The 24139-nt window shown below is 38.5% G+C and overlaps 1 protein-coding gene across 1 annotated transcript in view; it reads left to right on the top strand.

Annotated features, from left to right (window-relative positions):
* Positions 1–24139, top strand: part of CDC42BPA (CDC42 binding protein kinase alpha (DMPK-like)) — a gene marked incomplete at its 5' end in the record, with an annotated part of 75158 nt that overhangs the window by 39877 nt on the left and 11142 nt on the right. The window contains 14 exons of the mRNA XM_009877103.1: positions 2406–2444; positions 5228–5347; positions 5991–6071; positions 7069–7174; positions 7903–8039; positions 8688–8827; positions 9619–9700; positions 10857–11073; positions 11820–11882; positions 12801–13394; positions 16535–16632; positions 18248–18332; positions 20019–20142; positions 21391–21508. Coding sequence (XP_009875405.1) covers positions 2406–2444; positions 5228–5347; positions 5991–6071; positions 7069–7174; positions 7903–8039; positions 8688–8827; positions 9619–9700; positions 10857–11073; positions 11820–11882; positions 12801–13394; positions 16535–16632; positions 18248–18332; positions 20019–20142; positions 21391–21508 — 2004 coding nt within the window. The remainder of the gene's footprint in view (positions 1–2405; positions 2445–5227; positions 5348–5990; positions 6072–7068; positions 7175–7902; positions 8040–8687; positions 8828–9618; positions 9701–10856; positions 11074–11819; positions 11883–12800; positions 13395–16534; positions 16633–18247; positions 18333–20018; positions 20143–21390; positions 21509–24139) is intronic.

Here is a 24139-nt window from a genome sequence, read left to right on the forward strand (position 1 = left end):
TATTCTGTATTTATTGTTGGGGGTCTTGGGAGGTCTTTTTTTTTTTTAGTAAGAAGGCATCATGTTTTTTTCACAAGCGTTTTTACAGAATCACATTTTTTAATCTATGCAAGTGAATAATCTTCAACTGTTGGCATTACATCCTGTAAGGCGTTCTTCCTGATTGGTCCTATCAGATCAAATCTTTTCAGATACCCACTTTTTAGTCCTAGGTAAAACTCCAGGTGTTTATGTGTATGTTGTGGAATGTGGATGACTTGCAACGCATAGAATTGAACTTCTCCTGTTACATCTGAGTCCAGTAGGAACATGTTTTTCTCAGTCACATTGGGCAAGGGTACATTTCTGGAGTGGATGGGCCGGGGCCTAATGTCTCTAACACTGGGGTAGAATTTTTTCTTATCTGGCAAAACTGCAGGAGGAGAGAGTTGGCTGTTGAAAGATGGGAAGAGTACCTTGCAGACAAATACAAGACTTGCTGAGGTACCTGCTAAAGCTCATGTCCACCTTAGAAAGTGGAAGGTAGCGTAATTAAGTTATGCTTAGTCAGTTCTGCTTCTTTCTTTTACTGGAGAATTACTTGATTTATTCATAGAGAGATTCATAATGTATAGCCTATGAATTATCAAAAGGAATGGTTATTTATGGTTTAGCTCATTGAGTTGGTTCGTAATCAGTGTATTAGGCAGTCTTAAATGAAAATAAGGGTATTACAAATCCCTCCCCACTGAATGTGTTCTCCATTCCCTTTCCAGTGTGTCTTTGACAGTAGTTACCTTGAAGATCAGTTTTTCTTGCAGCAACTCAAGAAGAATTTATCTCTGCTCACTCAAACCTGAGAAGCCTGTGGTTTCTTTGTATTAAGACCAAGGAAGAATTAGAAGTCCTCAAGTTAGACTCAAGCCATGCTGCAGTATTGCATGGGTTTCAGGAAAGCCTTTCCTGCGATCAAGAACCCAATGTACATATTATTAATGACTCGTATTCTTTCTTCAACCTCTAGTGCTTCATTAAGAAATGACAGAGAGAGTGTAAAGTAGTCTGCAGTTGCAGTTACGTAGCACGCTCTGCGAGATCTCTGAAGTCAGCAGAATGTATAGATGTGTAAGCAACGCTGAGTTTGCCCCACTGATTACATTTAGAGTTTGCTAGGGTGGGTATGCCTTGCGTGCCGGCCCTCTGAATAACGTAGTTGTTTATAGCACTCTGTGAGTGACCACAATTAGTTTTAATTTTTTGAATGAGGAAAATGATGAGTTTGCAATTTCTGCTGGGGAGAAGTGAAAAGTAGAGGTCCTCCTGCCTCTGTAGCCTGCACGTGCTGAGGGAGGAAAGTTTTTACTCACTGTTCAGATGCCTGGGACTCACTGCTAGTTCCACCTGTCCCTCCTTGAAAAGATACTTGGTCAAGTTGGCAGAACTGGCGCCTAAATCCTCACAGCTGTGAAAGCCCACGTGTTCAGAAATGATCCTTGTATCTTTTGGTTTTGCTGTTCCTGGTTTCCGATTGTGGTGGGGAGGGAAGTCACCACCAGCGACTCTAACATACAGATTTCTACATCTTTGCCGCTGTTTCTCTTGTGTGTTGCAGACTGTCTCTCAGTAACGTTGTCTAGGTGTTAAGTCTCCTGTGTTCACTAGAAGTCTCTGATAATGGAACTGTGGGGTTTGTTTTTTTGCTAGGTGGATCTTTGTGTATCTCACTAGCTTCTAGAAGCAATCAACTTATTTTATTTAAAAGTGAATTTGTGATTATTTAATAACCAAGAAATGGTTATTAAATTAAATACAAAACTATTTGCTAGAAAATACTATTTTGCCTGTTATTAATACGTTACAAATGAAAAACAGATTTCTTAAATCCTCCAGCATTCTGTCCTCCCATGCAGTCCCCGTGGGCGTTGATCAGACTAAACAAATCTGAACTTTGATAATAACCACAGAATGAATCATGTTCTGAATTCTCATTATTAATCAGAATAAGCCATAGTACTGTCTGGTGAGAGCCCTGAGTCTACCTGCACATTCATACTTAAGTTTAGGATAATTCTGTTTCTTAATGATGCTTTAAATTGGACATACTGCACCTCCAAGAGATTTCTTTATTCAACTTGTTCAAAGTACAGAGATGCTAAATGCAAATTATCAGTGTAATGTAGTTTGCAGTTTCACTGCTTTTGTCTGGTGTAAAACTGCAGACTTTAAAATATGCATTCCTTTTTTTTAAAAAAATGTTTCTTCCCTCTTGTTGCCCCAGAATATCTTGTTTTCAAAATACTTGTAAAAACGGATGTGTTTGTGCGTGTCTAAACACTACCTCTGGAGATACAGAGTGACGAATTCTGAGCTCATGTATGTGTCAGTGTTTGGTTTTGTAACATATTCTCCTCCTTTCTTTGTTTAAGCGCTCTCCTTCCTGTATTCCAGCTAACAAAGGCAGACGTGTAAGAGGCTGTCTTACTCTATGTGACCCTTTATTTTTTTGCCTGTTGTGTACATGCCTTTGTTTTATGTATGGACTGTGTATTTACCTCATTGCATGTCTTGTGCTGCTGCTACAGCTTGCTGCTCCTGCTGCTGCTGTGCTTTTTGTTGGTTTACAGCTGTGAGCTAAAAGCTTTTGGAGTATCTCATTTGGTAATCCTATGAGCAGAATACCACAGTAACTGGAGAAGATGGTTTGGGTACTTTCTCATTCCTGTGTGGAAGCTGATCAGGTGATGCAGGTTGAGAAGATGAGCAAATGTCGAATGAGGGCCTGTTTGTTTCCTTGCCCTTAGCAGAGAGCACGTGCCAAGTTATGGGCATTGCTTAGAGGAGGTAGGAATTTGGCATTTGGGAGATGTGTCATAGCAAATGACAGAAAATAGGGATAGGGCTGAGGCAAATTAATGGGAAGTGGGCAACTCAATAAACTGAAGCGTCAAGGAGGGTAGGAGAAATTCATGCAAGGAAAACAGAGTTGGATGTGTTGTAGTATATTAAGCTGGAAAGCTCTATGTTGTTTCAGAAATCAAGGTGGATTTTTAAATGTGTTCTCAAAGCTTTGTTAGTCTGAATTCACACCAGGTATGCTGTGTCCATCCTAAACTCATGCTGAAACTTTTGTTTCTTTTTTACACGTATGGTGATAGGAATAGGAAAGCATGTAAAACATTTATAGTGAATATGCAATAAATAAGCAATGATGCTCAGTTGGGTTAGTTTAAAACTCATTTTAATGGCCGTAGTTGAGTCAAGTTGCTTTTGTCCTTAGTTCTTCTCATTAAAGCAAGGAGCCCGGAGATGACTGCAGCAATACAGCTTTAACGGTAGATCAGGTTCTGTGTGTTTTGTGGACTTTTTATGTTCATAGGCAAAGTAAAAATGCATTTGTTACTGCTTCAGCAGTTGTCTTCAACCACAGAAGCTTTGTAGCACATTCCAGAAAAGTTCCATCATTCATATCATGCTTGAACTAAAACTTTTAAGAGACACTGTGAGAATTCTTTAGTATGCAGATGCTACTTTGAAAGAGAAAGCCTTTGGAGTATGTGGAAACATTTATGAAATGATAGATTTGATCTCTGAGTTTAACTTGCAGAGGAAAAGGAGTGTCTGTTTCTTGCTGTGAAAAATTTACCTGTAGTTACTCATTGGGCTTATTTTTTGATAACACTTTCAAGTAGAAGGTAGATTTGTTTGAGGTTAAACAGTCTTTGAGTGGACTCCAAATTGTCACACTTTTAGACTGGATTAAAGAAAAAAGTTTAAAATAATTGAAACAATCTTATGTGTCTAGGGATTTACTACTTAAAGGCATAAGTGTTTCTAATACTGAATAAAGCTTCCAATTAATATTTGCTTCTGATAAATCAAACCATAAAATGTTTGCTTTATTGCTGATCTTTGCCTTAATGCTTGAAACACATGATCTATGTGTAGAAAACAGGTGGATCCCAGTGTGAGAATTTTTTCATTTTGATTCCATAAATATTTGCAGGCCTCTTAATATGCCTAAATTGGTTGAGCTAATAACCTTTCTCTACCAGATAACATTTTTCTGAGGCTGTGATAAAACTAGAAGCCATCAAACTTAACTCATTACTGTTTAAAGGGAAAAAAAGACAACAACAAACAAACAAACAAAAAAACCCAGCAACTGCACCTGTTCGCTACCATGACTGAGTTTCTGGAGAACAGGATTGTATATGCATGTATAAGATTGGCTTGGCAGTATATTTTATTCCCAAAAAGCAGTAAAATTTGTGGAATTCTTGGTGTGATGTCAATGGCAAATGAGATAAAAAACCACTGGAATGTTTGAATGCTTTCTGTAAATGCTGCTGCATATTTTAGTTTGTATGCAAGCTAGCCTATTCCTTAGCAGTGGGAAACTGATGATAGCGATGCTCCAGAAAAGCCAAGCATGCAATGGAGCCTTCTATAGGCCTCCAGCCTTTAGATGCGTTACTAGTGAAGAAGAGCATCCTCATCTCGCTTTTATTGTTTTAAATATATTTATATAGAAAACTTTGATGTGGAGCTGTCTTGTTTTCCAGGAAGAATCCTGCATTCTCTGATTTTTCGGTTGCAATGACAAAAGATGACTTGCTATCCAAGATACCTGGTTGTACCTGTATGCCTCATTGTTCAGTGCAGTTCTGTGTTGGGCTTAGTTCCATTGTATATCAAGGACTAGGAAAATATTCCCCTGAAGAAAATGTGCTCCTGTTAAGGATGTTAAGGATGGGGTACCAAAAAGCCCCTCAATTTCTGTGAATATGGTTAACACTAAGTTGGGAAATATGTTGCTTGCTCTGCCTTTTCTCCTTATTTTCTCCTAAGTATGTTTGCAGTGATTTATGTGGGCTATATGGGAATTCACTTCTTACAAATCTCTACTACCAGTGGACAAAACACTGTAGTGTTTAGAAAATATTCACCTTTTAAAAATGCTGAATTATGAGTCTCTTCAAGTGTTAATCAGGGCCCTGAACTAGCAGCTCTTACGCATGTGCTCACCTTTCAGCAGAAGTCTTGGGGTGTTCATATTCGATAATTTCCATTGCAGTTTTGTACTTTTATTAGGAAGTTGCTTAAAACTGAATTTCTATCCTCTCAGTTCTCTCTTAGGAGTTCTACTGCTCCCATATCTTACTTTGGTAAGAGTTGAAAATTCTTTTTTAATGATGTCTTTGATTTATTTTTTCTGGTTGTTTTTTTTTCTCTTGGCTTGTTCTCTCAGATTGATTCAGTTGAGAATTTTACTTTGTCTAATACTCCATCACGGGATGAAGATAGCAAGTCTCACCTCCATTCAAGATCAAGGTCTCCTTCTACAGCTAGTGAGATTGAACCAATCGAGGTACTTCAGTGTTGACAAATCTTTGTATCCTTCTTTTTTTTTTGAGTAATAGTTTCACTCATATAAAAATTGCTACTGCAAATCCTTTTATTTAGAATAAAGGTCACTCCAGCTTTCTGCACTAGTGGTGAACTGTGTGGGGGGGAATGTTGCATTTCCTTTCACATATGGTTAATTGATTAGGAATGGGAACTGTTGAATCAATTACAAGATACAATCTCTCTTCATAACATACCCTCAGTCATGAATATTGCACAAAATTGTTACAAAATTAATGTTACACTGTAGCTTGTAAGAGGGTATATGGAGTCCTGCTAAAAGTCTTGCCCAATGAAGTATTAGCCAGGCTCTGCAATTGTGATAATGTATCACCTTTCACTGCTAAGAAATTTAACTCTTGGATTAGTTTACACTAGAAAAGTTCAATCAAATGTTTAAGATAATAAAAGTTATTGTTGACATTTAGGAGATGAGTTTTACATATGGTTTTGCTGAGAAATAAGAGTTTTCCTGTGTGAAACGGTTTTTCATTGCTTTTGTGTTTGGGGACGGAGTGGGTGGGATGTTGTCTTTTTACTTTATTCAAGCTATCTTTGATAGTGTGTATTTGATATCTTACTGATCTTGTGGGGACTGTGTTCAGGTTACAGATCATCCTCCGCGTTCAATTCACACACCAACCATGAGGACAGCATATATTGGTTCGGGACTCTCTGCACCAAAGGTATTCAGTCAAGAGTTCACACTTTTTATATAGTAAGGGGGAAAGTATCACTCCTGAGCAACAGCTTCAGGAGAACTGTTTGTCACAGGAATCTTACCGGAACTGCTTAGAAGGGTTGTTTGTATGCAAGCTGCTTGCTTTCTAAAACTTAAAACTCCTCATTCTCACATTGTGTGGTGTGACAGGTTGTACTAAGCATTCCACTGTAGCGGCACACAGACATTTAATTCTAAGAAAAACAGTAGTTTGGACATTAGGAAAAGGAAAATGAACCAGAACATGAGGTAAGGAAAAGAGACTTCCCAGAAAGAGTTTCTCAGCACGTGTCTGACCAACCTGCTTCTATCCTCTGCGTACAAGAAAACTGATGTCACTGTGGGCCAGACTCAGATTAATCTAACACGTCTGTGTGCTAATTAGATGCTTATTTTTGAGAAAAGGCAAAGAGTAAACCTAAAATGAAACCATAGATTTGCATTGTTTGTAAGAAATGTAGAGTGAGCACTACAACCAGCACTGCAGCACTGAGCTGGGAGAAGGAATTCCATTTTTTCTGTTTTCTAGCTTCTGATTGTTTTCTTTGAACTAAGGCAACACTTCTTACAGAGAGAGATTGAATTTGCAGTGTGCAAAATACTGCGGTGGGTTAACCTTGGCTGCCAAGTGCCCACGCAGGGCATACATCCACACATTCAACTTCTGGAGTATAATGGAATAATTTTGGCAACTTTCCTATCCGCAGTGGAAGCAAACTTGTGTTCTGAGACAAGGTCCAGTTTCTGTGGATTTGTTTGTGGAGAATGGCTTAAATTGCCAATTATGAGCATTGATAAGGAATTTTTTTCAGCCTGTGTTTTAGGAGCTCAGATCTCGTTTCAGCAAACATGAATAAGCTACCTTTTTAAATGCACCTGTGTTCTCTTTTGTCTGGGAAAAAAAAATAACTGTTCTTCAGGGCTGTTACAGGAGTTAACATCCTTGTCTGCTTGTTTCACAGCCTAAAGCCCACCAGTTTGTAGTGAAATCATTTAATACACCAACAAAATGCAATCAGTGCACGTCTCTGATGGTCGGTTTAATACGACAGGGCTGTACTTGTGAAGGTAAGCACTTGTGAAAGGAGGAAGAGTGAACTGAAGTTTTTAAGATGCAAATTGCGCAGTAGGTGTTATAGTGTGATAGTGCAGGAGTCTACTCTTTGTATTTTGAGTAAGAGAATATATTCTCATGCTTCAGCTTTTTAATAGCAGAAGCTCAACACTTTGAGCATCTTATGTAACAGATTACCTAGTTATCTGAAGACGTCCTTATTCCCGTTGGTGGTAGAAGAGCTTAGTTCAGTTTACTTAAAACAGCAATAAGGGGCCACAGTCAGTGCCCAGGTATGCTGACAGCAGCTTTCCTTTCAGACTTGACAAAATGTGACAGCTTTGCCGTACAGCACCAATTTTTCTTCTTTCCAGCACTAATTTATTCTAGGCTTGTATGTACACAGAATGGCACCCATCATTTAGAGGAGCTTCCAGCTTTTTGTTTACTAGTAGAGTAGAGCTTCTCATTGGGCTCTGTCTTACCTGGATGAAACCAGACTGTGTAGCCATACACCTGTGAAAATGAGAAAATCATCATTTAGAGCAGATAAAAGCACGAACTGCTGCTGTGCGCTGTCTCACGTTTCTGTCTCGGTTTAGCAAAGTTCAGTGAAGCTACTCAGTTGGTCAAAAAAAAGAGAGGATGCCTTTATATAAACATCATTGTCATTAGCACAGCTTTTGCGTTGCACAAGGAGTAACCATCAAATCTTTTTGTGTCTTCTCCTCCTCCTCACAAGTCTGTGGATTCTCTTGCCACGTGACCTGTGCAGACAAGGCTCCTGCGGTATGTCCCATCCCTCCCGAACAGACTAAGGGACCTTTAGGAATCGATCCGCAGAAAGGCATAGGAACAGCTTATGAGGGACATGTCCGAGTAAGTATCAGGTGGTCACATTTGGGAAACTTGTATGAAATTAGTTGTTTTCCAGAGGTGGAGTTATACTCTTGATTGGGGCATCGAGGGGGAGTGGGTTCAATTACACCTTAAGGCAATACTGTGGAAGATAAGACCTAAATTTTCACAAAACAGCTTTTAGCCTTTTCAGCAGTAATTCTGTCTCTGTCAGCCATTGTGCTTTAAGCTAGTCTTGGAATAGTCCATCTCTAGAGATCAGATCATCTTCCAGCACCTGTGAGTTTTTGATTTCTTTCCATTGATACTAGTACTGTCTAGGGCCATTGGTGTGAATACTAAAACAATTACTCTGCACAGTTTTGGCCATATTCCTGTTGATCGACTTGAAATGGATTTCTTTATATTTGTTTATATAGCTTTGAGTGAGTTTGTGAAATAAGAAGAAAGAATCTGTGGTGGTATGAATTTTTTAAATAATATGTTGTGGTGTCTGTGGGGCTGTGTTTGATGCTGTTACTGCACCTGTGCTATTGCTTATGTTGCTTTATCTTATCACTGAGTAACATCTTGTCAGCCTATGTGAGAAAATGGGTTTTTGTACTGTCCATTTGATTTTTGATTGTATGCAGTTTTACAGAGAACTGATCAGAATGTATTTTGCTAAAGGTACCAAAACCAACTGGAGTAAAGAAGGGTTGGCAGAGAGCGCTGGCAGTGATCTGTGATTTTAAACTCTTCCTATACGATGTGGCAGAAGGAAAAGCATCCCAGCCCAGCGTGGTAGTGAGTCAGGTCATAGACATGAGGTAAGCTGTTTGATGCTGAGTGGGAGTTTTTCAGAGGCACTGGGAGGTTTTTTCTCTGCTTTTCCTTCTCGTGAAATCAGTAAGCAACCTCCAGAGCTTTTATGAAACACTGTAATCCATGCTGAGAGCCTCTAAATTTTCCAGAAAGTAAACACAGTGTTTGCAGTTAGCCTAAACTACACTTGTGTGTTCGTATGTAGCAATTTAAATGTGCACCATGTACCAAACTGAATCTGTTCAACTGTGTAGAATAACTGGAATTAATATTGGGGTTGAATAGAGTTTTGAAAGACAGGTAAAACTTTGTTATAGGATAAAACTAATACAGTTTTTTATTCAGAAGGCCTAAATAGTTTGGCTCTGCTGTCTTTGGTATTACTGATATACTGCCAACTTCACTAAAGGTTGACAACATTTAACAAAGTAAAAACTCATCGCTGAACTAAGTTAGTTTATCCAGCAAGTCTCAAACGGCTGTAGCTTGTAGCTTCTAGTGAGTATGGATTTTTATGAAAGAGTTGGAGAGGGGTTTTTTTAAATGTTTTAATTTAAACAGACAATAAATAGATACTCTGAATAGGTTTGTCTCCATCGACATTTAACAGGAATTAATTATGCAGCATTGCATTTGTGAGTTTCATCTGCAGATAAAGAGGGAAGGATAATTTTAAAAACAAGATCTCAGTACTGTCTTGTTGCATCCTTCATAAAACAAGACTATTGACACTGTGGAAATATAAGTAAATAACACTGGTTAACTCTTTTCCAATTATGTTTGTGATCTCCATAAGGGATGAAGAATTCTCAGTGAGTTCTGTCTTGGCCTCAGACGTCATCCATGCGAATCGAAAAGATATCCCCTGCATTTTTAGGGTAAGTATTACATCTTGAACTTGGTAACCCAGAAGTACAGAGTTTCACAGGTGATGGATGGTTTGCGGTCACCGACAGCTTGCTAGTATTTTATTTCCTTTGCAAGCTCTGGTCATGTGGTATCCATGGCAGCAGCAGCAGTGCATAAAGATCTGTACATATATCATTTTCATGGTAAAAATAGTGCTGGTATGTTTAGAGAAGCTCTCATCTCACCTTTGGGTGGGTTTTGCTCTTTTAAACTTCACAGTAAGTTGTATTTTTCTCTACTTCCTGTTAGTAGTTTGGAATTCTTCAGTTCTTCATGACCTTCTACTTTTTCATTTCCTAAAATTGCCCTCTGCTTCTCAATTTAATTTGTTGTGTTATTCCTGAAGCCTTTATTTTATGTGTTTTCCTTGTATGTATGCATTGGATCTCTGAAAATTCCCATTCATCAAGTAGTATAGAAATCTAGTGTAGAATGCTCATCAAAATTGATGTCTGGTATCGATACCAGGATTTTGCCATGATTGGCTTTCTCTCATATTCTTATTTCACCTAGATAGTCTATTGAAGCTTTGACCTAGATGAAATATCTTTGATGTCTTATTAATTCCTCTGTCATTCTTTTACTCTACCATTGTATTTCACTCCTTGTTTTTCCAGATTTAAGACTTTTCATCACTCTGCATGCTAAGAGGAGATAAACCTGCAAAAGGGGCTTTCATTTTGATCTCTAATAGCTGTACCAAATACCTGAAAAGGATCACAGATCGTTCTTCTGTAAAGACCATTCCTATTGGATTCAATTATTAGCAAAAACTATTGGCCTTAAGAAAAGTACAGAACAATTTTTAAGAAATACTTTTCATTATAAAATTACTGTGGGAAACAATTAGCTACCTTATTTAGGGCAGACATTTCCAAATTACAGAGTAAATACAAATGTGTTCGGAATAAAGCCCAAGTTTTCTCTGTTCTTTGTTGAGTTTGTCACATTTCCAGGTTTTTCTGCTGTGGGTTCTTAGCTGAGATAATGTCTTCTGTTAACTAAATTGCTGTGTTCTTAGTTCAGACAGCTAATTAAAAGGACATCAGATACCCTTGTAAAAATGATCATGATGATTTTTTTTGGTCACTTATGACTTAAAATATATGTTTTAAAATTTTGCAGGTTACAGCTTCCCAGCTCTCTGCATCCAGTAATAAGTGTTCAATCCTGATTCTAGCAGACAGTGAAAATGAAAAAAGCAAGTGGGTAGGAGTGCTGAATGAATTGCATAGGATCTTGAAGAAGAACAAACTCAAAGACCGTTCAGTCTATGTTCCCAAAGAAGCTTATGACAGCACCTTACCCCTCATCAAAACAACACAGTCAGCAGCAATCATAGGTATGAAATGAAGAGTGCTCTAAGAAAAATTAGTATCCCAAAAGCATGCTTTTTTAAAAAAAAAACCCTCAACATATTAAATACTGGTTTACCTACTGAAAAGAGAGTAATACATAGGGTTTTTTTATCCCATATGGAAACACATATGGGTTTGAGGGAAGTACAGTTCACTACCCAGTACACTGTCCAGTCTTTAAGATTATTCTCCCTATTGACACATATTCATAATCATGAGTAATTTTGACTGAGAAGTGGAGATTACTCTTTTGTTATTCTTGTAAATATAATTCCTTAGCTAGGCAAAATTAGTATTATAGAGTAGACGTCAATCTTTACCTTTACGAAGTCTGCTTGTGAGACGAGAAAGAAAATGTAGAAGTAGAGAATGAATTTAGTAATTTTAAATGCTGCTGCGTAAAATATGTTAAATGAATTATTTAAATATGATGCTATAATTATTTCAAATTCAGTAATACACTTAAGTGCTCTGAATGCTTTGCTCAAAATGGCGTTTCTAGCTGTTACTTCTACTAAGAGGAGAAATGGGGAAAGACTGATTTTTTCAGGAATTTGAAAGATTGGAAGGTTAACGATTTTTTAGTTACATTAATGTGTTTGGTTTGGCCTTATATTTGTTTATTTCAAGAAATTTAGAAACTGACTCTGTTAATCAGAATTATCACTACTTGTTGATGAAGTATTTCCAAAGAAAAATAACCTTTTTTTTTTTTGTCTTAATAACACAGACCATGAAAGAATAGCTCTGGGGAATGAAGAAGGGTTATTTGTTGTGCATGTCACCAAGGACGGTAAGAGATTAGTAACTGGTAATAATTTCCCTAATATTAAATAGTCAGAAAAATGACTTTGTAAACTTTTCTCTCTTTCATTACACTCTGGTTTCATTGTGCTTGATATACTACATTATCAGCTGGACAGCCCCCTGTGAGAGTTCAAAATCAGGGTGCTCTGTGTGCTTTCTGGTTTGTGTGTCCTTTCCAGTAAGAAAGATCCAGCATTTGGAATACAGTTGCAGGTTTTCTTCCCTTGTTTGAAGCAGGCTCGGTACTGAATTCAGACCAGGTTGCTCAGAACTTTTGTCCAGGCGAGTTTTGAAAATCCCCAAGGACGGAGGTTCCAAAATCGCTCTGGGCTGCCTGTTGCACATTCTTGCAATGAGACATTTCTTTGTCTATCCCATAGGAACCTCCCTCACTTTAGTTTGTGAGTATTGTCTCCTCTCATGCTGTGCACCTCAGTAAGGAGCCTGTCTTGATCCTTTCTGGAACCTCCTCCTTAGTATCAGAAATTAAAATTAAGGCTTGGTGTATTGTCAAGAGATGTAATGACAGAGGCCCCAGATTATTCAACAAGCATCATATTTAATTGTATGTTTCAGTTCTTTGAGGATTTTCCTTTATTCGGTAGTTTTGTGACTATAAACTGGGTTTTGAAATAGATACTGAAATAATACGGTGGTTGTTACTGCATCTGCTCCTTCCTTTTTCTGATGAGGAAAGCCCAAGGTCTGTCCAACATTGCCTCATCTGGTATTATTAAAATACAGGGATCAATTCTGTGCTTTTTAATAGTGCAAGGAAGCAATAAAAGGAATTTCTTGGATTTCCTTCATAGTTTATCATTACAAATATGCATGTAGTTATCAAGTCACGCTTCAACATGATTTACATGGATTTGGGGGGGGGCTGTGTTGTTTTGTTTTTTAGAGATTATCCGCGTTGGTGACAACAAGAAGGTTCATCAGATAGAGCTTATCCCAAATGAACAGCTCATTGCAGTAATCTCAGGACGAAACCGTCATGTGCGGCTTTTCCCTGTGGCCGCCCTGGATGGAAGGGAGACTGAGTTTTATAAGCTGGCAGAGACAAAAGGCTGTCAGTCAATAGTTTCTGGACATGTGCGCCACGGAGCTCTTACCTGCCTGTGTGTAGCTATGAAAAGGCAGGTCCTCTGTTATGAACTAAATCAGAGTAAGACACGTCACAAAAAGATCAAGGAGATCCAAGTCCAGGGGAACGTCCAGTGGATGTCAATCTTCAGTGACCGTCTCTGTGTGGGCTACCAGTCAGGTTTCTTAAAATATCCCCTTCACGGAGAAGGCAACCCGTACAGTCTGCTCCATCCAGATGACCACACACTATCATTTATCTCGCAGCAGCCAACTGATGCCATCTGTGCAGTCGAAATCTCAAATAAAGAATACCTGCTGTGTTTTAGCAGCGTGGGGGTATACGTTGACTGCCAGGGCCGAAGATCCAGACAACAAGAACTGATGTGGCCCGCAACTCCATCTTCTTGCTGTAAGTTGCCGTGTGCGTTCGTGTTCTTGCTGTTAGACATTGAAGTGATCACTGCGTGTATTAATATCCACAGGAATTGAAGTTCAAGGAGAGGTACCCTACAGGTAAATGAATGCACTTGGCTTCTGTCGGCGTTTTTTATCTAGTCAGAGGGTTTAATCCTGGTATCATTTATGCTAGTTCGGACAACTCTGTCACTCCACTGCTGTAGTCGTAGAATCATAGAATGTTCAGGGTTGGAAGGGACTTGTAGAGATCATCTCATCCAACCTCCCTGCCAAAGCCAGGATCAACTAGGGCAGTGCAAAGAGGAGTCAAGAGTCAGGATTTCTAAATCTGACATCCAATTTCTAAGCACATGGCCTGATTTCTTAAACAGCCGAAAGCCTCAGGTCCTGCAGAGGCTAGTGAGATCCTCGTATATTTGCTCCCACTGATGCTGGGCTGAAGTCTTTAAAATTCGATTGTACTTTGGCTCAGCATTGTGATTCAAGCTTTCCTGATGTTCGGAGTCATCAGGGTCTGGTAGTTTGACTTGTTTTTTTCTAATGCTGTTTGTTCCTACTTACTGCATTTTTTTTGTTCTTTTCCTTCCTTACCCTTTCATTCTCTCTTCCTCAGCAGTTTATGTAGACACTCATTCATCTACCCTCTCTGCTTTTTTAAATAATGTTTCTAAGGTTTTTCCCCTGTATCTCCCTCTTCCCTTCCATAACACAATGTATGCAGGCAGTATAGAAAATATATTGCATAACCTTAAAGGAAAAATGCTGTAATTTTTCAAGATTTCCATTTCCAGCAAGAATGTTAAACATTTATTGCATGATTTTTCAAAGCTGGAACTTTATCTCTGTGGCAGTTGGAGGGAAAAAAACCCACAATGCCTATCTTCTTCTTTTTAATGTTTTTCTGAATGCAGATAAAGATTAATCAATTTTGTCCTCAGAGTATCTGTGAATGAGCCTAGTCTTATGTTGATTTTTAAAATCTGCCTTCTCACCTCACTGTGACAGGTAGTGTCACACTGCTCGGAAGAGGGATGTTTCACCTTGTTCATGTGAAGCCTCTTTTGCATGTTTCACAACTTCTACAGGTTCTATGTCACTTCAGGTTTTCAGGCAAAAGTGTGTTTATTACAATGGAGTCAGAGAATGAATGAGTCAGGATAAAAGATCATAGAATGATAGAACAGTTTGTGTTGGAAGGGATCATAAAGATCGTCTAGTTCTTTCAAGGATTAGGGTTGGGCTGGCCACTGAACTCTTAGAGATGCTCTCTAACAGGAAGGAATAAGGCAGAGAGATTTATGGATTGGAAAAGAAAACTAACCGCTTTAATAAAACAATAATAATAAAAAATAACTATATACACATATATACAAAGCCGATATCGAACTTGTCTCCCACCCTGATAGCAATCCCCACTGCTGCTGCAGAGCAGGTGGCACTGGGGAAGCCCCAGGCTTGGTGGCAGAGGGGAACCGGACACAGGAGCTGGATTTGGGAACTCAGGATCCAGATTAAAGGCAGAAGATCGGAGTCCTCCTTGGTTACTGACCAGTGAAGAAGAGACTTTAATCCCTGTGATCCTTCAGCTTTATACTGAATATGATGTATATGGAATGGAATACTGTTGCTGGCCACCTGTCCTGTTTGTTACTCACCAGAGGAGCAACCTTTTACTTCTTTGTGACCCCTTTTACTTCCTGGCACCTCCAGTGTGGCACACAAGATCCAGCAGTGGCCTTGGTCACTATATCTAGCTGGGCAGCAATATTTTGCCACAATGCAGCAGCCCAGGAAGGTTTACCTCTGCGTTGCCAGTTATTCCACTTCCTCTGTTTTAACCAGCCCCACAAAACATTTGCCACCATCTATGATAGAGTACTGTCCGCTTTTCGTATTAACTCAAAAGACACTTAATTAACATTGCAGAGAGACTTACAAACTGGAAAAGATTTTTCCCAACCTTTCAGGACTCTCAGAGAAAAGATCTGATATTCTCTGATATTCCAGTGCAAGCTGGAATTTAAACTATTTTGGAAATATATCACCGTATCCGAAATTATCATAATCATCTGGTAGGATCAGCTTGTCTGGCAGAGAAAAAGTGTAATTTCCCAAGGTGAAGCTGAGACTGTAAGTAATAACAAAATCTATCAGCCAGCCTGCAAGACTTCACCATCTTTCTTCATCATTCACCAAGTAGGTCCAGATCCTTGAGTGAACTGGTTCTGTTTTGCTCAAAACAGGATGAGTTCCAACTCCCTGGCCATGGGCGGGGACACCTCCCACTAGACCAGGTTACTCAAAGCCTCATCCAGCCTGGCCTTGGACACTGGTTTTGTGATAGATTGAAAAACTAGTATTTTCACATGTAGTTCATCATTGATATTTGTGAAAGTTTTTTGATTGCCTTAAACAAAGTGACTTGATGTTATTGCAGTTCAGAATGGAGGTATATTTTATAGCAAAAGCTGTTAGATTTAAACAGAAGGTGGATGTTCTCGTTAGTCTTGGCAGACCATGACTGTCTCGCTGCCAATGTGGAAATACTGAATTCTGCTTTAGAAGTGATCCTAGTGGAACAAATTTCATCCTGCGGAAATATGCCAGATATGTAGCACAAGAATTCCCTTTACAATCCAGAAAATAAGAAAAGAAAATTAACGCTAGAAGGAAACATGAAGATTTTTGTGACTGTGTCATGGTGCTTAGTTCCAACTGATGTTCATCTATTACATAGTCCAAAGACTAAGAGCTCAGTTTGTTCAAATGACAGTTATTAAGTAACAACAGTGTATTTTTCACCACATCATTTACAAAATATGAGCTCTTAAAAATAGAGCTTTTAGAAGGAAAAGAACTTCAAACCACATCAGTGTTTTGCAGAGTTAACTGTAATCCCTTGTAGTTCAAAAAGTAGTTTGGTTTAAATATTTTTGGTGGTGCTGGTTTGCCTTCAGAATAAATTTATTGGTCATTTTTGAGTTAAAGCGCATTCTGTAAAAATTGTGGTTGGATTGTGGAGTGCGTTGCTGTTTGAGTTTTTTTTAAGTAAATGAGGTTAAATCATAAGAAATTATGTATTTTAAGCCCTGCCTGAAAGCAATGTCACTATACCTAATCGTTCCCTTTCAGGTTACAATGCACCATACCTCTCTGTGTACAGCGAAAATGCAATTGATATTTTTGACGTGAACTCCATGGAGTGGATCCAGACTATTCCTCTCAAAAAGGTAACCTACTGTTTCATTATCATTTAAAGAATGTGTCTAGACTCAATATTGCTTTGCTATTGCCATACTGGTTTTTTTAAGCACATTAGAAGCCATCATTAAAACTTCTTGTTTAAACATAATTGAACTAAAAGAAGAGCTACTGAGAAGAAATGAGTGCTTTTTGTTTGAAACAGAAGACATGAAATGTGTTTTGCCTGTGGTTTTACTGTTCAGATGAATGGTGCACCTGGAGCATATGAGGATGTCGGATTTGGTGATAGTATTGCAGGCAGCAGTTTATTGGTATTAGTTGCATATGACTTCTTTGGAACTAATTGCGTTTAGGTTATCATCAGAAGATTGTGGATGTTAAGATAATTAAGCAGGCCTTCCATAAAAAATCTGTCGTCTTCTGCTTGAGAACACTGTTGACAGGATAGGGTTAGAGCACTTTGCTTCAACAATACTAAACTGAGGATGCAGTCAAGTTTGGATCGCTTACCAAAAGGAAGATTTTTTTGAAAACTGACACTTCCTTGGTATTTAGGAGGTGTTTGCTCAGCTGTATTTGGGAATAAAAAAAGTGTTTTTTACCCTGTGGTTTAGTCCAACTTCAAATTTTTATTAGTGTCAACATAATGCCTTTACTGGCATTCGAGTGACATAGAACTCTGAGAAATTGCCCTTGTGGTCTTGCGGTAGTCATTCACTGTCTCTGCCTCTCAATTTCCCATATGTCAGATGTGGACCAGGTTATTATGACAATCCTCTACGGATAAGTAATGGAAAGAACAAGGTGCTCAGCTGTTAACCATCCTAGGGAGAGAAGAAGAATCTGGACTTTTGGAGGAAATTGTCTCTTTCTGATGTCCAAACTTTGAGTTATTAAGCAGTTGGAGATGTTTATTTTTTTTTCTGCAGAGCAGAATGTGGTTTAGTACTTCGATTAATATTTGCGTCAAGACTGCCCTTTTAGTGGTTGAAGCTACTTTCAGTGAACAAGAATTGCTCAATCTAGGAGACTCAAAAATGGCAATTCATTATCAAGAGTTTGCTTCTAACAAAATTTGTGGACCTGGAGGGTGTAATGCTTCATTCATTTTCAAGCTGGAAATCACAAATACAGGCAGATTTCAGCAATCTGTATGTACTCTTGGGAAGCTACAAAGTGTAATTGCAACATGGTACTAACACAAAGTAAAAGCACAGCTTATTGCTTTGTGCATCTGATAGGCAAAATTGAACTGTTATATGAAGTAGATTTCTAATGAAACTTTTTATTTAAATGCTTGGAGGAACAGTGTTTGGCCTGTGTCTGTAAGTGGAGTTTTAGGCAGCTGTGTACTCGTTCTCCGAACAGAAGTTTAAAGTTGTTTCTATCTCTGCTTTGTCGCTTGTGTGACTTGCATGGGTTATTCCTGAGAGCAGGCACGTGTTATTGGGGTTGGGAGATGCTCCTCCTTCCAGCTGGCAGTTCTTCTGCTCTGGCCAGTTCTGCTGTTCTGCAGCCTGGTTGGCTTTGCAGCAGTGCTCCTTTTATGAAGTTTGTAGTGCACCTCGGAGCTTTCTGAAGAAGATGCTCTATAGAAATGTGGGTTATTGCTATTACAAGGACTGATCTTCCTTGTTTCAGGTACGACCCTTGAATACAGAAGGATCACTGAACCTTTTAGGCCTGGAGACAGTTAGATTAATATATTTCAAAAACAAAATGGCAGGTAAGTAAAGAGAAGCCAGTTTTTGTAGTGCAAATGTTTGTTTAGAAAGAGCATTTTTCCTTGGCCTGGATCTGTCCATTGTAGAAAGTGATCTCTCAGACATTTATGTGCTTGTTAATTTGGGAAAGCGTCAAAGCTTACAGATTCCACAGTGTTTGCAGTCATGTCTGCTCGGCAGCTGCTTTGGACATGTTTTTTTCCCCTTTTGGATACTCAGTAAAGACTTGAATGAAGACTGGAAATAGAGAATAGAATGACTAGATGCTCCCTCCAATCTGGGATCACCTCCCAGAGTGCTATCTAAAAATGCTTGCAGAATTGAAGATTTTAATAACGATCTTGGCGGTACTAGATTAAAAGTAATATTATATGTAACCTAAACAAATCTTTCCCAAGGATCAGAAAGTAATATAATATTATGTATCATAAGTTGTTATTAGGGCCACATATGATTGTGTACCAAAGTTTTAGCTTTGGAATTCTATTTTTTTTGTGAGTATTTTTGAACTTTTTTTCTTTTTAGAGCCGATATCATAAGCATGCTTCTGAATAATTTCCTTAACATTTTGTTTCACCTCTTAGATGGAAAGAGGATATGAATTGTTTTAACAATCAAAAACTATAATTTTTTGAAAGCTATTCTGAAAATAGTGGAAATAAACAGTCCAGAATCATATACCACTGTTGGTGGTGTTTCAATGTTTATTTAAATTGCTAGCAAATTAGGGAATGACAGTGAGAGGAGGAATATGGTGAAAATATATATAAAGAATTCTCAAGTCAAGTAAAGGATGAACATTAAAAGTAGAGCAGAAGAGGAAAAAAAAACCCGGGGAGCATAGGATCAGAAGTGCGTTAGGCTGGTGCTTTGCTCCTGTACACTGTCTTTCAGAAAAGACACTTCCAGGTGTATCTGCAAGTTGTTTTTTTTCCTGAAGCTACTTACCTAGCAGATCATACACTTGAATGAGATCTCCAGTTGATCTTAAGGAAAGAAGAGATTTCCGTTCCGTACAAAAACTATTTTGGCAGTGAGCAGTAGCTGTTGGGTATGTTGGAGCTTAAGTGTAACTTTAGTCTCCATATGTATAAGACAAGACAGAGCAGCTGCAGCGTTCATTCCAAGTAACGCTCCTGTTGTGTGGTTGTCACTGCTCTGTGTTTCGTGTCTTTAATAAAGGCACCTTGGCCAGATGGCCACATGTGGAAGAAATCTTCTCTTTTCCCACAGTTGCACCAAAAGACATCAGTGTTCAAAGATTTCAAAAGGAGTAGTCTCTTTGGAGCAGGGAACGAGTGAAAAACAATCTTGCGTTGAGTTTCCAGATGATTGGTGGAACAAGACTGTTGTAATGATTTCAGTGGGAACTGCCAAGGGTAGTCTGAGACAGAGGACCGAGATCCTTTCCTGCCTACCTAAATGTTGTGGTTGAAAGAATTAATCAGTGATATTTTGAGAACACAGCTGTGGAATTCTGTGTGAGGAAGGTTTAAGTCTGTTGCTATTTAACATAGTAGGTAGTGACCCAGAAAACCCATAAACCAAGGAGCATTTGTTCAGGTTTGATGAGAAGTGGGTGGTGACCAACAATAGCAAGAGCAGAGGGAGGAATTGTCTTTGAATTCAAATCCCATGAGTACTTAATGAATCGTCCCACTACATCATCATTTTTATACTGATTTCAGAGGGTGATGAACTGGTAGTTCCTGAGACATCAGATAACAGCCGGAAGCAAATGGTTCGAAATATCAACAACAAGCGCCGCTATTCGTTCAGAGTACCAGAGGAGGAGAGGATGCAGCAGAGGAGGTCGGTATTCAACGTGTACTTGCCTTCCATACATGCCTGTAGGCCCTGATCGATGCCAATGTAGTACTGCATTTGTTGCTTTTGGAATGCCATTCTAGATGGTTCTGTCTCTTCTCTACTGCGTTAATCCTCAATGTTCAACTTGTGTTAATACCAGTTTGGCTATGGATATGCACTGGATACACGAGTATTCATTAGTTCAAATTAATTATGTGAAACAGCTGTAATTTGGAATGCATGCGCCCACAAAATGTATGTAGGTACCTAGGTGTGCACATACACTGTATATATAACAATCTGTAATAAACACTTTGTAAAAGGAGATTATATTGCTAATTATGCATACAGATTAATGACTTTCAGACTCTGGTTCTGCTTTTCTTTCTGAAGGCAATTCTACACTCAGCAGTATTTAACTACATAAACATTCTATAAATCTCAGAAAATTCACCTCTTCAGAGGACATAGGACTTCAGGATATGTTTCTAATAGATGTCTTTAAGAGGTCACAAAATATGTTCCTAGATGGTGATAAAAATAAGTCTGCACTACTCAGTGTTCAGAGGATGTTACTGACCACTTATTATCAGTCAGTAAAGATGACGTGTTACTGTGCTAAGCTACACTCCAAGAATGGATTATTTCAGTTTTCTAACTTCCAACATCTTCCACCGATGGTCGGCTCCCAGCTTTCCTTTCCTTTCAGCTCTGAGAAAAGTAACAGCTGGGTGCAGTGGAGATAAAATTCCAGTTCTTATTCTTGCCTTTTCTGAGCTGACCGCGGTTCGATCTTTTAAATTTTATTTATTCTGAGTTCTGAAATGCATCCTTGCCATTTTGAAGAGCTTTTAATTCTGACCACAGACTGAGAAAGGTACTACAGTATTACTTAAATTTTATTTTCCTATTTTATACTTCGTTTTCATCTCCACTTTGTAATACATTTCAAATGAGTTGTGCTTTTCACTCATCATACAGAGCTTTTTATCAGCTCATAGTGGTTATATATTCCTTGAGTGTTGGTAATTTCTGGGTGTGAGCTGTTAGCCTGCAAACAGTGTTCTTTTCTTCTGGCCCCTTGCCCTCCCTTCTAGCTGGAAGCTCGTCCACACCAGTTCTGATAACAAAGGTTTATCACTGTTAACATGGTTAAATAGTTAATTTCCATTTTTTATGGTTAATGTCCACGTTTTATAAAGGTACATTCGCACCTTAAACCAAGTATCTAAACAGTGTTTTCTCTTCCAGGGAGATGCTACGCGATCCAGAAATGAGAAATAAATTAATTTCTAACCCAACTAATTTTAACCACATAGCACATATGGGCCCAGGAGATGGTATACAGATTCTCAAAGACCTCCCGATGGTAAGTACAAAAGTACATGTGAGAGTGACTTGACTGCAACAGAGGCTGCAAAAAAGTGAGAGAAAGACAAGTACAAATGCATATTCAGAGTGTTGTTTTATGTCGTATCAAGAGCAGTTTAACTAGGGAAATGGAGCTGCACGTGCTTTGCTCTATGCAATAAAATTTAAACAAAGAGGATGACACTTAAACATCGAGGGTAGGAGGAGGAGTGGCTGATGCCTCCTGGAGTTTAAGGTAGGTTGGCCTCTCAGCGTTCCTGATAATTTTATGACCCATATGAAGGGACAAGATTAAGAGGCTTTGGATCTTATGTTCTCTGTGGGAATGGCAAGAGAAATTCCTTTCTCTGTGAACTGTAGTTCAATTCCTTTCTTCTCTTCCCATCTTTAGCTCCAACTTAGCCAATCTTTTTGCAGCTCCTTTTCCTCAAACAGTGGAACCGCAGCAGTTTAACAGTGTGTATTGCCCAAATTTCTTTCCATGCCAAAGATGCTGCTTTTCATTTTCTCTCCAATTAACTAGTCTCGGTGAAACAGAACTTCTTATATGTAGAGTAACCTTTTAAGTTGAAAAATGGAAAAAGAAAACATGTTATAGCACACACACGTTTGTTTCCACAGCACTTCATGTCGGAAGCACTCACCTGGAAGTTACTGAAATTTTAGATGAGATAAAGACCAATTAATCTTTTGTTCATAAGAGGTATTTTGTACTGCTTTCTTCAAGCTACCTTGGGCATCTTGGTTGTGTGGTCTATATTGTGTTCTAAATTCATCCACAAGGACACAGATGGAATTCAGAAGATGCTAATTAGGGCTGTAAGAGAGATTGGAGGACATGGTGTGAGCACCACCACAAGACACAGGGATTAGGGCAGAAGTGCTGTCAGAAATGATCATTGTTATTACTTGGAGTTTGTGTAGAAACCAGGAAGTAGATGCTGAAATTGGGATTTTTCAGATGCTGAAAAGCCCACAGGAGACGACATTAAGACTGGAAAATAAAGTGTCATGCAGTTGCACTAGTTTAGGAGCTTAGGAGCATCACCCCTGGTCTTCAGGTATTCTTTTACCTCACTTCTGCAGCAAATAGTACTTCTATGTTACATTTTACCATTGCACATTATACTTGTGCTCTTCTCCACTGTGATTTTCTTAGATGAGAATATGCAAGGAAAGGAAAGGATTTACTTTAAATATCTTACTAGACACACTCTGAGAAACCTCAATAACAAATATGTTCAGTTCAATTGAGCAAAACCCAACCCTGTGTGTGTGTATGCTTAAAAATGAGTAAATAATGATGGGAGCTGCTTCTAGAATATACATGAGAAATCCAAAGGAAGTTGGCAGGTAAGTGTTTATCTTACCTGGATGTGATTATACATACGTCTGACGTTAAACAAAGACTTATAATTTGCTTCAGGGCAGGGTGTAGATCAGAAGCTTTTTTTACTTTATCATTTCTGGCTCTTCTCAAGCAGAGAAAATAACCAGCTACTGCTAAAGGTAGGGTAAAAGACATCCTGTTTCACACCATCAGTTAGAAGTTCATGGGAATCAAAAGCTGCAAGGATTCTTAATCAAGTCTCAGATCTGGCAAGTGTAAAATGAGGAATTATTTTTTCTACAAGTGGCTTTTCTAGACTTATATGAATTAATATTTCTTCAGCTATGTCATCTCTAAATGGCTTCTAGCTTTGATTGCATTCTAATTACACAAGCCTTGTATTAGCTCAGAGATCGTAATTTCAGTTAGCTTTGTTACTTTGCTTCTTACCAATTAATATGATTGAAAGAAATTCATGAGTCACTTTCCACACTTAAAAGTAATGACAAGGCATTAAAAAATGTGTACAGTATAGAATGGATTGTTTGACCGCTGCAGCTTCTTTTTAAAGTTACTATTAAAAAACACTTTTGCAAGTAGGTATCATTCTTAACGCTGAGAGATGTCACTGCAGATAAAACAGCTTTGACATGTATTTTTCCAGCAGCTCTTTGCAATATCATATTGTATTTGTAATCCTAACTTAACAGATGCAGAATCGCATCAGTCGCAGGACTTGAAAGTGTGAATTTGAAAGTGTAACTTGAGATTAATAAATGTTCTCTCAAGAGCTTCTTCAGTCCAGGCAGCTTTTTCTTTCCCAACAGCTTCATGGGAGGTCTGTTCCAAGCTACCTACTTTGTTTCTCAGGCACAAAAATAGAAGAAAAGGAGTTGTGCGCACATGTGGTGTTAATGCATTGAGTCTAATGTTTTATTTGAAAATAGGAAGTAAAGAGTGTTTCTTGGAGAATTAGTACACCAGGTAAAGAATACTCGTGCAATCCTTGTACAGGACCTCTGTATGGTGCTTGCTTCAGAAGAACACGGAATTATTTCAATAGATTCATACCTTTTTCCAAAAAGGTGAATAGCTTTTTTTTTCCCTTGTGTGTGCTTCTTAGCATGTGTGATGGTTTTGCAGCTGGAATATCTTCTTTGTATTTTTTAATAGATTAATATGCTTCAGAAGAAAAAAGTATTTATTTTTAAAGAACAATAGGAAAGATTGCAGCAATTCGTTTCACGAATGCCTGGTTATGAAAGCAGATGATAAAATTTGCCTTTAAAGAGGGCTACC

Source organism: Apaloderma vittatum, unplaced genomic scaffold, assembly GCF_000703405.1.
Source record: "Apaloderma vittatum isolate BGI_N311 unplaced genomic scaffold, ASM70340v1 scaffold4159, whole genome shotgun sequence".
NCBI classification, from domain to species: domain Eukaryota; kingdom Metazoa; phylum Chordata; class Aves; order Trogoniformes; family Trogonidae; genus Apaloderma; species Apaloderma vittatum.